The sequence below is a fragment of the Choristoneura fumiferana genome, chromosome 22 (genome assembly GCF_025370935.1).
Source record: "Choristoneura fumiferana chromosome 22, NRCan_CFum_1, whole genome shotgun sequence".
In the NCBI taxonomy this organism is placed as follows: domain Eukaryota; kingdom Metazoa; phylum Arthropoda; class Insecta; order Lepidoptera; family Tortricidae; genus Choristoneura; species Choristoneura fumiferana.
In genome coordinates this window covers 10927074-10941761 of record NC_133493.1, presented here as the reverse complement: position 1 = coordinate 10941761, position 14688 = coordinate 10927074, and the positions used below count along the sequence as shown (strand labels likewise).

At 37.9% G+C, this 14688-nt stretch overlaps 3 protein-coding genes across 7 annotated transcripts in view; all 3 read left to right on the top strand.

Annotated features, from left to right (window-relative positions):
* The window catches only part of Wnt2 (Wnt oncogene analog 2), a 114935-nt gene extending 111358 nt beyond the window's left edge, over window positions 1-3577 (top strand). For all 5 annotated transcript variants that reach the window (XM_074105102.1, XM_074105103.1, XM_074105101.1 and 2 more), the window contains 3 exons: window positions 1929-2107; window positions 2894-3036; window positions 3392-3577. In XM_074105102.1, the coding sequence (XP_073961203.1) occupies window positions 1929-2107; window positions 2894-3036; window positions 3392-3543 (474 nt within the window). In that variant the 3' untranslated portion in view covers window positions 3544-3577. The remainder of the gene's footprint in view (window positions 1-1928; window positions 2108-2893; window positions 3037-3391) is intronic.
* Window positions 3578-10022: 6445 nt separating this feature from the next.
* On the top strand, window positions 10023-11871 carry LOC141440367 (GATA zinc finger domain-containing protein 1). Its single transcript, XM_074104874.1, has 3 exons — window positions 10023-10532; window positions 10978-11164; window positions 11673-11871. Exons 1-3 carry the CDS (start codon window positions 10125-10127, stop codon window positions 11837-11839), a joined length of 762 nt encoding a protein of 253 aa, XP_073960975.1. The 5' UTR covers window positions 10023-10124; the 3' UTR covers window positions 11840-11871.
* Window positions 11872-12444: 573 nt separating this feature from the next.
* LOC141440368 (U6 snRNA-associated Sm-like protein LSm6) lies at window positions 12445-13239 on the top strand. The gene is made up of 2 exons (XM_074104875.1): window positions 12445-12670; window positions 13034-13239. Exons 1-2 carry the CDS (start codon window positions 12580-12582, stop codon window positions 13180-13182), a joined length of 240 nt encoding a protein of 79 aa, XP_073960976.1. The 5' UTR covers window positions 12445-12579; the 3' UTR covers window positions 13183-13239.
* The last annotated feature ends 1449 nt before the right edge of the window (window positions 13240-14688 follow it).

Sequence of the window (14688 nt, the reverse complement as noted above, 5' to 3'; positions counted from 1 at the left end):
AGTACTACCTCACTTGTTTTGAAGTATACGTTGTTGTGACAGTAAAGAAGGTAAATGTGAATGGGTTCCGTATGATAAGTTTTGATTAAACAAGGTGTAACAAAGGATCGGTACGGGAAACTCGAACCGTTTAAGGGACCGATTGTAAAAATCTGCGTTTGTTAGAAAGCTTCGAATTTAACTAAGTGACAAGATTAAATAGAGGCAATTATTTACTGTTCTACTGGTATTTCTAGTTAAGCAAAAATTTTCAGCATTTTTGTATGGTATTTCGCGCACTGAAGATTCAGTATATCTCTAAACTTCTAGGTACCTGTTTAGATTCATAAATAAAGTGCAACTGCTGACAGACAGTAAATAATATTCTCAATTTTTTCCCTTAGCTCAACTCACCCTTGATCGGTTTTTGTTATTTTTGATATGGAGTATATTGATTATTTTAAGCTAAAGGTCTTCAGTGCTATACAGTGTACAATAAAAACCAAATTTAGCACATTTAAGTGATTAATAAACGGAAACATTTGAAATACCACGAGCTTTTAAGGAAAAATCAGTAAATGAAACCATTTCAAGTTGCAGCCCAATCACAGGGCTGGGCCTATCCCAATGAGGGAACTTCCCACGCTGCGGATGTGATGCAGTTTGATTATTTAAGCGCCTCTCAGGCTAACAGTGTACAATAAAAACCAAATGTAAATTCCGTGAATAAATTAAAACTAAACGCTTGAGGTAAAAACTAGTAAATGAATTAACCGGCATTAAACTAATTTGATTAGGCGATAGGTCACCTAGGCCACCACGGCTTATACATATTTGCATAGTTTTCTTAAAACACCACAGGGTTCTCACCATATACCCGCGGGCCCCTACTCACACGCTCAAAAACACCGAATCACGAACGCTGCAGGCGTAATTGCTTGCAACCGGTCGTTCCGCACAATACCATAATTGGGCCCCGCAGCGAATGTCGAAGGCATTAGTAACAAAATTACCCTGTTCGCTGACCATTTCATTGAATGTATTCAGTTATTTGCGCTTTTCTGAGCTAAATACGAGGTATCAATGGCGATCAGTGTCAACTAAGGTGGTCTATTATGCCGAGTGCAACCTGTTTCGAGTTGTTTCCGTTCGCGGGGATAAATATTGACTGTAGTATTGGATTATAGAGGAGATGATTGGCCGGTTTGTTGTTTTTTATTTGTATTTAGCGGTATTAGTGTGGAGGGTACTTTCGTTAGGCAAGCCAGAGAGAGAGAAGCGTGAGTTAGCTAAGTATGTATGGATGCAATACCACGGATGACACAGTTAATGTGCAGCACATGTGCAGTATAGGTTTTTTTTTTTCACTAAACATTGACTGTAAATATATAGTCTATTTTCATAAGGATGTAGCAAATTCAGGAGTTGTCAAAGCGTCAGTGATAGGAACTATGACAAAGGTTCTACAAGCCACCGCATCATCAGCCACCAATCTGCCACAACGGAGCGTGCAAAAATATCTGACGCATCCTTCTGGTCCTAGGAATAGAGTCGTATCAGACGAAAACATACTCACACATATTCACACACACACACACACACACACACACACACACACACACACACACACACACACACTAATAGATGCCTGTCGGTTGAATCGTCACAATTGGTAAAGGGTGTAGTGTCACACTACAAGACAGGCCTAGCCTAGTGTAGGGTTTCACGGGAAATTGTTTTTTTTTTCAAGAAATCTGCCGCAGTGCTTTATTTGTTAAATCGTTTTAATCTATTCATGAAATGTAAATTAACTGTTTCAGTAAAATGTATTCTTATTCTTATTTTATGCACACTCTGTTGTGTCAGATATTGATGCTGGTGACCTGTACAAATCAATACAAAAAATTCCAAATCAACTATGTTTAATTTAGATATATTTCCATCTCCAGATGGTGAAAGACCTGGTACGTCGGGAGTGCAAATGCCACGGCGTGTCCGGGTCCTGCGCTCTTCGGACTTGTTGGCGGGCGCTGCCACAGTACAAGGCTGTGGCGGCGGCGCTGAGGGACAAGTATCGCCGCGCCAAGCTAGTCGCGCCACAGCCACAGCCGCTGCTTGTTGTACGCAGGTAGCTTCTTCATCACTTACTTAAGTACTATCAGGGCGCAGTGACCCAAAGTGGGTCTATGCCTCCAACACCATATTATGCCACGCTTTACGAACTGAAGCCAGCCTTTGCCAGCCTTCAACCCGTGGTACTTGGGACGATCAATCGGTCTACTTCCACTCGGTCGTCCCAAGTATCTACGCTCTCTTCACAGCTCGATCCTCTCCCAACCTTTCCACGTGCCCGAGCCACTTTCCACTGTCCACTGCAGAAACTTCTTCATTACTACTCGTATTATCTAGGTCCGCCCGGATTGCTACCACCATCTTGCTCGCTAATCCTGCCATGAAGCAGCAATGCTTGCACTGTTGTGTTTCGGCGTGGAGAGTAAGACAGCCGGTGAAATTACTGGCACTTGAGGTATCCCATCTTAGGCCTCTAGGTTGGCAACGCATCTGCAATCCCCCTGGGGTGTTGCTAGTGTCTATGGATAGTGGTGATCTCTTACCATCAGAAGACCCACTGGCTCGTTTGCCATCCAGTCAAGTAAAAAAATAAATAAAAAAATAGTGTGATTGGTTACAGTAAGGTCAAAGATATCTTTACACTTTAGTACCTCGTCGCTGTCACTTCATGTTTAAACTTTTGTATAAAATTGTCAAAAGACGTACTAAAGGCAAGATGCAAGGTACTAAATTGTAAAAGATTTCTTTGGCGTCCACTGTACATGGTTTAGTTTGTTCGACCGTAATATTTTTCCGAATGTGTGCCTAGTTAATAATAAAAATCAACGTTGTTTGTCTTCAGAAACAAACAGACGACGGCAGTGGGCCGGCAGCCCCGAAAGTCCGAGCTGGTCTACCTGGAGCCTTCACCCTCGTACTGCGAGCCCGACCCTGCCTCGGGTTCCTTGGGGACCCACGGCCGTATCTGCAATAGGACCTCTCGAGGTGAGAAGACAATGTTAGCTTTTTTATTACGAGAGGGAGGTCATCAAGTATGATCATCTAGTCTAGTGGGTCATTTGATGGGAAGTGATCACCACCCACCATGAGTACCAACAACTCAAGGAGAGTCACCAGACTTTAAAGAAAATATAAGCCCTTTTTTTGAAAGCCTCGATATAGTTGTCTCGAAACACTGCTGACGGAAGTTGATTCCACAATTTCACTGTACATGACGGAAAGTGCTGATGGAAAAGTATAGTGGATGCACCTGAAGCCTTCACCTTTGTCTACGACATCATCTTCATCACTTTAGATCTAGTCTTTTTTTCTGCCTCTTGTACTCAAAGAAATTCAACAGGCGAAAACGGCTGCGAGACCCTTTGCTGCGGCCGTGGCTACAACACTGTCCGAGCGTCACAGGCGACGCAGTGCCGCTGCCGCTTCCACTGGTGCTGCCGCGTCACCTGCGACACTTGCGTCATCCGCACTGAGACTCACGTCTGCAAATAGACTAAGGCTATGCCTGCGGAGACTACGCCATCCGAGGAACCAGGTGCGCAGTGCTACTGCCGCGTCATCTACAACATTTGCGTCATCCGCACTGAGACTCACGTCTGCAAATAGACTAAGAGCTATGCCTGCGGAGACTACGCCATCCGAGGAACGCAGGTGACGCAGTGCTACTGCCGCGTCATCTACAACATTTGCGTCATTCGCACTGAGACTCACGTCTGCAAATAGACTAAGGCTATGCCTGCGGAGACTACGCCATCCGAGGAACGCAGGTGACGCAGTGCTACTGCCGCGTCATCTACAACATTTGCGTCATTCGCACTGAGACTCACGTCTGCAAATAGACTAAGGCTATGCCTGCGGAGACTACGCCATCCGAGGAACGCAGGTGACGCAGTGCTACTGCCGCGTCATCTACAACATTTGCGTCATTCGCACTGAGACTCACGTCTGCAAGTAGACTAAGAGCAATATCCGTAGATACTACGCCGTCCGAGGAACGCAGGCGACGAAGTGCCGCTGCTGCTTCTGCTGCTGCCACGTCACCTGCGATACTTGCGTCGTTCCCACTGAGACCAACCTCTGCAAGTGGACTAAGAGAAATACCCGTAGATATTACGCTGTCCGAAGAAAGCAGATGATGCAGTGGCGCTGTCAGTTCCACTGGTGCTGCTGCGTCACTAGCTACACTCCTAGACGCGTTATTCGGCAGTTATTACTACGTTCACCTAATGCGGTGGACGGGCATATTTCAAATGACTTTGGTGAAAGAATGTCGTGTAGGTACACATTAGGATGTTAATCGACTGTAGAGTTTTATTAAGCAGCAATCTGTGGTTCACCGAATGCGTTGAAATACCCAGTCCTTAAAACTGTTGAGGTTACCGCACGTTGGATGCTTCATGGACTTATGTGATTACCATCTGAAGGCGTTCATGTTAGCGTCTCGATGACTTTGGGCAAATTGAAGCGGCCCTAGTAGCGCGTATCCACAAAAACCAGAAAATCGAAGTTCGTATCGTACCGTCCGTCTCACTCTCGCATTGAATAATATTAGCGTTAGCGGGACGGCAAGATACAAAGTTTGAATTTTGCATTTCATAGTATAGGGCCAAAGGCCGTATTGTCTAACGCGCTGACGTACACATCGCATTCATCTCTTTCTATCCTCGTCTTATGCCATGTAATAGAAAGAAATCGTCGGGTGACAAGCAAAAGTCACTAAGTACCAATACGTATATTTAAGTAGTTAAAACAAATCTCGTATCTCAGTACGAAATTATTAACTAGATACAACTTTTTGAAGATCAGTGACAGAAATTTTAGTGAGTTTTGCTTGTCATCCGGCGAAATGGTGAAAACAATTGTGATTCCACGTGTGTTCCAGACAATAGGGCTTCTGCTCTGTCCTCAGTATTTGATGCTGATACAAAATATTATTATTTTAAAGGAATGCAATCGGTTACGAAATGTAATAGAGATCACGTGACTTGTATTTTTGGCACCTTTTGTATATAATTATAAGTATTTACACTCATTCATGTACTTGTTGACATTCTATATTTTCTTTGGCTTTTTTCGGTCAACTTTGAACTTCATTATTAATGCAAGACACTGGCGTCTCTTCGATCCATGACTAAGGTTAAGGATCTAGGATAGATCCGTAATTGTTCAAAATTATGCGATCTGTAGCGACTCTTAATTGCGCCATCCTGGAGCCTCCCCCCTCGCTAGCATTTTCCCGTCGCTGTCTGCGAAATATTCGTTAATCGCTATCCCACGGGAACTATGCAATATTCCGGGATAAAAACTCCTACATCCTTCTAGGGTCTCAAACTTAAAAGCGATGAAATTCCGGCGTAATTTACAATGCTGTTTAAATTACTTTCAAAATATTTGCCAAACTGCGTCACATTTTACAGAATATTGGCCTTGTATATTGTACTGGGGGTCACTGATGTTGTCCTCCATGTCGTGTCAGACAAAACTAAACCTTAGAGCTTAACGTGCCCGAATATGGCTGGCAAAGCCAAACTTTGTTTTAAAGGGCCTATACCAGGGCGCGCAGTGTACTCGTAATTGACCGCTCTCACTATATCATGTGTAATTGAAGAAAAACCATTGTAATGAGATCCGTTGCGGAGCTTCGGTTAACACCCGATCGTAGTTCGGCTGAACGTAACCACGATATAATTTCGGCAAATGTGTTGCTAGTAACTGAAACAGCATTGCGAACTTAATCATGCCGAAATTCGGTCAGTAATTTCGGCATAGTGTATTTCGACTTAATGTTATTATTGTTTCAAGTCTATTGCATATCTGGTATAAATAATTAAACATTTCATAACTTATAAAATGTAAATATCACGAACTTCTTATAAATATCCATCCATATTTGTCATGCATTTAATATAAGACTCGACGGCTTTAAAGTAGTATTATTAAGTGTTTCTTATATTATCTGAGTACTTAACTCGACTTAAGACATTCCACTTAGTTTAAGCTTAACTTATTCACTTAACAATGCGATTTTGAAATAAAATTTGACACATTTTAAAATGTATTTTTATTGCTTTAATCCAACCTTTTCAACCTTTTTAGGGTTCCATAGGGTTCCATACTTCTAAAGGAAAAAAACTGACCGAGTGCGAGTAGTAAGCTATGTATGTATGTTGTGGTGAGCAAGGAAATTATTTTAGTTCATTGATATGGACCTCCGCAAAGTAACGCCTGATTCAATAAATTATGTATGTATGTTTATAGTATGACACTTTTCACAGTGCAAAGTGAAGGTATGCCTACACGAAGTGTCAGTGTATGAACGCGTTATACACTGTTTTGACTCGATTGTACCGTAAGTGTCGTAGTCTATTTGGGTCTTCGAAACTAAGCTTAACTTTTTTTACCTGTTAGAAATTACCTATTTAAAGTTGAAAACATAAATTACCAAACTTCACTAACTAACGTATCGAGTTCCAACAATAGGACAAAATGGCGAAATGTTAGTCGGATTTGACTCGTTAAAAGTTCCCGTCAAAGAGTTCGATCTGTTGAGACATCATTTGTATGGATTTTAACTTTTAATTGGGTTGAAGTTACTTTCCGCGTTGGACGGCTATATACTCGTCTTTAGAATGTAACTTACTTCCATCATCATCATCATTATAATCACAAGGAGTTGAAAGTTGACAAAATTCAACGAGATTAGTAACATACATACAAGGTACTAAATCTTTCTACATGGGTAGGTACGGTACGCACATCGCAAGTTAAATCTATATATAAAATTCTCGGGTCAAAAATGTTTGTGACCAAACTCTTTCGAAACGGCTTCACCGATTTTTATGTTTTTTTGTGTAAGTATGAATATACACATACATATATATGAAGGTAGGTTTGAGAAAAGGATGTACCTACTTAAACTATTTTTTATACTTCTACGCGGACGGACTCGTGGGCAGCAGCGAGTAGGTATTATACAGCGTGTATTTTTGATACTACCTCAAACTTTAAGGGTAGTCAGTGAAGGCCCTAATTATCACATTTAATTATGTTTTAGTAAAAAAATAGACTTATTATTTTCCTTATAAAATTAATTAGCACGCAATGTATCACTACGTGATACTACTTTGTTTTTGTTCAAAACGTCGCACTTGTTGACGTGACAGCTGTCACAGAACGCTTCTCTCTCGTATCAAATTATTGTACGCATTACATCGCTGCTCGAAAATATTTAAAAAAATAATTACGCTCTGGTACTTAATTCTAAATTAAACATTTGTTTTGATATCGGTTCACAGCACTTAAATCTTCGTCTAGTTAGATTTGAGGTAGTATCAAAAAAACACGCTGTATAAAATATATAGACGACCAGATGGCCTAGTGGTTAGAGAACCTGACTACGAAGCTTGAGGTCCCGGGTTCGATTCCCGTGTCGGGGCAGATATTTGTATGAAAAATACGAATGTTTGTTCTCGGGTCTTGGGTGTTTAATATGTATTTAAGTATGTATCTATCTATATAATTATATTTATCCGTTGCTTAGTACCCATAACACAAGCTTTGCTAAGCTTACTTTGGGACTAGGTCAATTGGTGTGAATTGTCCCGTGATATTTATTATTTATTTATAAAAACAAATAAAAAGCCACATAATTTACTCCAATTAAATAAGCAACTTTTTTATGATTTTAAACTGTAATTTACGAAAATCAAAACGCAACCAGAGCTGGGTCCATAAATCAAGTAAACAAATTGCTGTGAACGTTTGCACTGTAGAACGTGTGAATTTGCATGAAAGCCTCGTTTGCCGCTATCGAATGGCTTGTTTACTTAAACAGGCTTTATTACAGCGGAATTGTCAGTTTGATACATTTTGTTAACTTTAAATGTATGTTAACGTTGTCGTTTGTGAAAACGGGTCAAATGGGGTAGCTATTGCGTTAGTCGGGGCCATATCGGCTCGCATACTAATTTAAAAGTCCGAATGTAATGTTTGTCAGAATGATCGTTTGTCATAATTCTTTTTTCTCCGAATCCAATTATTGTTCAGAATTGTTATAAAACAAACCTAACCTAACCTATAGTTTTCTATAGGATGACCATTTACAAATTTCAGAAAAAAATATGGTTTTAGGAGAAAAAAATTATGTCAAACGATGATTCAGACAAAAATTACGGTATGACTAGCAAAGAGTATGCGAACTTTGGCGCTTCCGCGTTAGTCACATTCGGAGTGTGCACATTTCCGTTAATCTGATTTGTTTTTTATTTTTTTTTTATTTGACTGTAAGAGATCACACCGCCCATAGACATCTGCAACACCAGAGGGGATTGCAGATGCGTTGCCAACCTAGAGGCCTAAGATGGGATACCTCAAGTGCCAGTAAATTCACCGGCTGTCTTACTCTCCACACCGAAACACAACAGTGCAAGCACTGCTGCTTCACGGCAGGATTAGCGAGCAAGATGGTGGTGGCAATCCGGGCGGACCTTGCACAAGGTCCTACCACCTGCAAACACATAACATAACATAGTGATAACATTCCTATTCCTGCTTATTTAAGGAATCATTGCTTTTAATTTGTCAAAATAGAGTATCAGTACTAGAAACACAATATAATAATGATGTACTAGAACTTTAGGAATTAATTTTCCTGTAAAAAGTCAGTGGTCAGGTGATATAGAGGTCAATTACGGTCAGATTTATGTAAAAAAAAGTACAAAATATGATAGGGACTTCAAAAATGGTTCAATAATCCTTCCTAGTAATAAGTGTTATACTTGGGATTTTTTTTTAATTAGTGCGTGCATTCGTGCGTATGTAGGTACGTGCGCGCGTGTTTTTTATGCCTTCCTTAATAAAAGACTATTTTTTATTCCGATATTCCTATAGGATTTTTTTTCTGTTGCATGTGAAACGAAAAAAATGTATAGTGCATGCAAAAGAGAAAAAAAAGGCTCAATTATTTATTTATTTATTCCCACAGGATTGAGATAATAATCCCAAAATTTCTACTGCTAAAATCGAGAGACATGAAAAATTTGCTGTGGATGTTTTTTTATGCAACATTAATAAAATCCACGACGTCATTTTATTGTTTGGGAACTCACACCAGAATTTTGCATAAACCTGAAATTTCAGTTCAATTTGCAGGTTGTGCATGGTCCGCCCGGATTGCTACCACCATCTTGCTCGCTAATCCTACCGTGAAGCAGCAGTGCTTGCACTGTTGTGTTTCGGCGTGGAGAGTAAGACAGCCGGTGAAATTACTGGCACTTGAGGTCACATCTTAGGCCTCTAGGTTGGCAACGCATCTGCAATACCCCTGGTGTTGCAGATGTTTATGGGCGGTGGTGATTTCTTACCATCAGGAGACCCACTTGCTCGTTTTCCATCCAGTCGAATAAAAAAAAATTGTTAGATTTAATTGTTTACGCGCGCAGGGAGAAGCTAATTCATTATTAAAACTAGCTAATTCGTTAATCGTTAACTATCCTATGTCCTTTCCTGGGACTCAAACTATGTGTGTTTCGGTTTAGACGTGAAGAGGTCACAAACCAACAAACAGAATTTAATTTTTTTGCATTTATAATGGAAATCTTTTCATGTTGCTAGCGACACCTGTCTACCTTGAAGTACCACCGTGAACTAAACAATGACGCTCTACAAGTTCTGCTACTCGCCAATAGAGGGCAGATAAAGCAAAATATCCTGGAACTTTTCTGGACAAGTTTCTGAACGCTCCGTTACTCACGACTGGTCTAGGCTTAAAAGCAAAAAGTGAATTATTTTTTATTTAAAACCCTGTAAAAATTAAAAAAATTTACTAGAAAGTGGTTTAAGTAAAATTCAATAATAAATTGATTCAGAGTGACAAATTTTTCACCATAATATTGTATTTTAAAATAAATTTACAAAACCTTTCAAAAAAAGATAGAATACTATGCGTGAATCGGAACTTTTCTGTCTTATTGTATTGTGGCATTTGTAGCGTCTAGTTTCGAGTTACAATTGCAGTATGTTTATGTATTAAATATACCTTTAAAATAAAATTGACTGAGAAAAAATCCTCAAAAATGCCAAAACCAACATGTGTACAATGCAATACCGACGACTCTCTCCTCTGGCGGAGCGCGGAAAACGGTCAAATCTGCAACGAATGTCACCTCGCTAAAACAGGTCTCAAGGAAGGTAGCCCGACTTTTACGTTCAAAACTGAAGTGGAAGTGACTCGGGAGGATGAAAAGGAACCAGAAATTAAAACAGAGAAGGTTGAAGGTGAAACCACACCAGCTAAAGCCACAGGGAAGGGAACTAGAAAGAGTACCAGGTCCACTAGATATAAACCTAAGACACCAGCATCTGTGGCCCCAAAAAATACCGCTCCTCGTGGTAGGGGTCGGAGAAGCATCTTCAAAAGGCAGCCACTAAAGGCTCCGACAGCTACTGCTACAGTTGTGACAAGCGATTCTGTATTTTATAAAGTAAGTTTAATAATTTAAGTTTCAGTAAAGATTTGCTATGAACAATGGGTAACTTATGCAGTAGTTGAATTTCCTGAGCAATTATATTATAGCATTAGTGGAAATTGTTTGATAAGGTTTACATCATTTCAAAGCAGTAACAAATGTTTAGTAAATTTCAAAATTGCTGCTTGAATGGTTAATAATTTATTTTATTTTTACAATTTTCGATATCCCTAATCAATGGAACAGATGATTTCATGGGGGGTTGTAAGTTTATAATTGAATTTTTAACTCTATTGAAATAATAACTTAATACAAGCATAACTAATATTGAAAAGTTATAATTGAATTAATTGTATTCAATTAATAACTTGATACAATTATAACTATTACTATTAATAAATTGCAACAAATAATTTGCATTTGACTACGCAAAGTAAAACCAAAATTCTTCATATTCCAGGGTAACTACATGCAAGTCGGTGACATAGTGTCAATGATTGATCTTGATGGTGGAATATACTATGCACAAATCCGGGGCTTCATGACAGACCAGTACTGCGAAAAGAGTGCAGTTGTCACATGGTTATTACCAACTAAAGCCAGCCCGCCACCGGAGAGTGGGTTTGACCCTGCTACTTATATTATTGGTTAGTATTAAATGTGTATATTTATTAGCAGACATAGGAATCCATGAGGAAAAAGTTTATGACAGGTAGGGATCGAGTTCCTATATCAATAAATTCAATTATCAATGCTTTTTCCATATACTAGTGATTGCCCCCAGCATTGTGGTTTTTTTTACATCCATGATGCAAGTTTTGGAGTACAGTGTGGTGTTTTGGAGTAGATCCACCCTTTTGACACCTGAATTAATTAGCTCTTTGTTAATTAATTAGTTATTATTAAATAAACTATTTTTACCTGTCTTGTCACTACAAACTCTCTTTTTATTTGGCTTTGCCAACTGGTAACATACTGTAAAACTCACAGTATAAACAAGTAGGTATGACAATTGTTTACCCAATTACAGGCAAAAACAGGTTATATAAATGTAATTTATTGATATTGAACTATGTAAAGTAAGAACTGAACAATCAATTATTTAAATCCAAAAAAAAGTCCAAATTATTTTGAATATTTTTTATTCAATTCCAGGACCAGAAGAAGAACTAGCTAGAAAATTAGATGTGATGGAATTTGTGATGCACGCACCCTCTGATTACTATAAAGCTAGCAATAGCCCATATCCACTGACTGACAACGAAGTAAATAACTACACTGGCTACATTTGGTCCTCGATGGAGCCTAAAGAAAGGACATAGGTTAATTCATTATAATAAAATTAAGAATTAAATGTGTTTTATTTGATTAACGTAATCTGATAACTGTCTTGTTAGATCTAGCCTGTGATGATGCTTGCATGGAAAGATTTAATTTACAATAGTACCAGAACTGTAAACTTTTTTTTCTTCTATTTTTTTTTCGAGGCTTAAAATGCACCTCGAAAACTTCTTACCCACGCTAAATTTAGGTACCCACAGACTGTTGTTGAATTAAAAAAAAGACTATTCATGAAAGCCTTCTTTTAAGCTCATTAGCTAGCTAGGGCTAATTTTTTGCTTACAAACCTGGCATGATGGCTTAATTGTCTTCGCCCCAAGAGATAAAAAAAATTGCGTTCTAATTCTGCTTTGAGCTTTAATGCCACTTAATTTTAAAAACATCAAAACAAGAAGAGAACATTTCATATAAAAGATAAATAGACAAAAGATAGATAGATTAAAATTGTTTCACTTCAGTTGATCAGAAATTGATCTTAAAATAATTTGCTATGAATTATAATTTACAATACACTAGAAATAATAATAATATACTTAGAAACATTTATTCAGTCGCTCAAACCTAATAACTAAACGCAACTGACACTGACAATTAATGACAAAAAGAGAAACATTGTTCTCCCTCCGTGCGTGTGGCATCGCTTTTTGCGAATTTTGTGATATAAAAGAGATATAATAAAAACGAGCATTTTGCTAACAAGTGCACTGTCTAAACTTCGAAAATGAGCCGCAAAGAAGCACTGTCGTCTTTTATCCAACAAATCCACGGTCGCCCTGTAGTTGTGAAACTAAACAGCGGTGTTGATTACAGAGGTATTTGTTTTATTACAATTTATTGATGATATTTACCGTAACAATTCTTCTTAAAAGACATTTAACAATACCAAATACTTAGCACAAAGTATTGGCAAGTTCTGTTATTAAAAACTTGAATCTATACTTCATAGAACTTTAACTTTGCGAGTTCTGTTGTTAGCCCATTTTTATTCAAGTGTGTCCATGTCCAAGTTAAATATACGACAACCTTTAAAATTAGAAACATTTTTAGTATGCCTTAACCACATATTATTATAGCTTTTAAATATAACATAATTTAGATTTTTTTTATTTTTTGAGGTTATAATTGAAACTAAATAAAAAAAAATTTTTTCCTTAATATTTATAACTATTTTCCAGGTGTTTTGGCTTGTCTAGACGGCTACATGAACATAGCGTTAGAACAGACGGAGGAATACGTCAACGGTCAACTTAAAAACAAATACGGTGATGCCTTCATCCGGGGTAATAATGTCTTGTACATCAGCACACAGAAACGAAGGATATAGTAGTAAACTAAAGCTAAGTTAGTGTTTAAGGCTAAAATAAAGTGAAATTGAAACATCTGTTTGTTTATTTATGGTTAGGTATATTATTTAACAACTTCTGTTATCCCTTAGCCCGTTGGATGCCCCATATGCCACATCACTTGCCAATTTTTGGTACTTGTTTTGATCATCATTTAACTTGATTTGGTTGGTTATGCAAAGACAAAGAGAATGGCAAAAGAAAAAATGGGTTGATGAAATTGTAAAAACAGCTGGAAATAACTGCTCAAGACAAACAAAAGTGGAAAGAAATGGTGGAGGCTTTTACCCAATAGGGGCCATATAGTAAACTATCACTAAAATAGTTTATAAACAAACTAATTGTACAGTCACCAGCATTAATATTTGCCACAGCAAAGCATGCAAAAATATCTGACACATCCTTCCGGCCCTAGAAATAGAGTCATATCAGATATTTATGCACGCTTGTTGTGTTTGATATTGGTGCTGGTGACTGTACTATATAGATAAGTAAACCATTCCATCTGTATCATAATAGATATGCCAGGCCTAGGCCAGGTCTTTCACAGTCCTGAAATAACAAGCACAAAAAATATAACTGAATTGAGAATGTTGTATGTTCTCAAAGTAAACATTAAAGAGGCTATTTTAAAATGTGTACCTAAGTAAAGCAATCTTGCAAATTAAATGAAAATTTATATACTTAGGACCGTTCCAAATGAAACCATTATTTAATAAATAAATATAATTTAATTTATATATCCCTTGTTAAACATCATCTGCATCAGCACCATATGTGTAGTAAAACTTCACATCATTGTATATCTGGAACAAAGAATAAATAGTTATGAATAACTTTTTTCTAAAATAGCCGTTTCACTCGACTGCCAGAACGAGGGTTATGTTTTTCAAGCATATCGACGGTTGAAAGCAGAAATTGACTAAGCAACATTTTTGACTGATTCTGAACATGTATATAACTCGCTATTGTAAAAAAATGTCGCTTAATTCATTTCTCGTTTCAACCGTCGACATATTTATGTATTTTTGGGCATGTATGTGTGTCTATGTCTGCTCCTCTCTGCAGCCTAATCGGCTGGAAGAATTTTAACATATGTGTTATAAATCATAAAATTCGTCATAACGTCAGAGTGGGTGACACTCTTTCCCAGCCCAGATAGTACCAACATGGACTTATATGCCTCTAGAAATCAACTTTCCAACTTTTAATAAAACTTTAGTTACGGAGCGTATTATAAATACGTTTGTTCGCGTTCAGTACGAAGTACCCTCCTCCCTCGAGTTAGAATAAGACGGAGAATTAATAAAAAATATATTTGTAATATAACAATACGGGTATCAAACGAAATCTAATAATTAACTCATTCTGAATATATATAAATGTTACAGTACTTTTAAGCTACCATTTTCATAGAAATATCAAAAAGTAAGAAATAGAAATATTAAAAACCGGCCTGCCTTAAAAACACTAATCCAGTGGTTTAA

Excerpts from the sequence above, each read along its gene's own strand:
- LOC141440367 (XM_074104874.1), top strand. The coding sequence starts at position 10,125 with ATGCCAAAACCAACATGTGTACAATGCAATACCGACGACTCTCTCCTC. Across the intron at positions 10,533-10,977 it reads GCGATTCTGTATTTTATAAA|GGTAACTACATGCAAGTCGG; the intron begins GTAAGTTTAATA and ends TTCATATTCCAG. Across the intron at positions 11,165-11,672 it reads CCCTGCTACTTATATTATTG|GACCAGAAGAAGAACTAGCT; the intron begins GTTAGTATTAAA and ends ATTCAATTCCAG.
- LOC141440368 (XM_074104875.1), top strand. The coding sequence starts at position 12,580 with ATGAGCCGCAAAGAAGCACTGTCGTCTTTTATCCAACAAATCCACGGT. Across the intron at positions 12,671-13,033 it reads CAGCGGTGTTGATTACAGAG|GTGTTTTGGCTTGTCTAGAC; the intron begins GTATTTGTTTTA and ends ACTATTTTCCAG.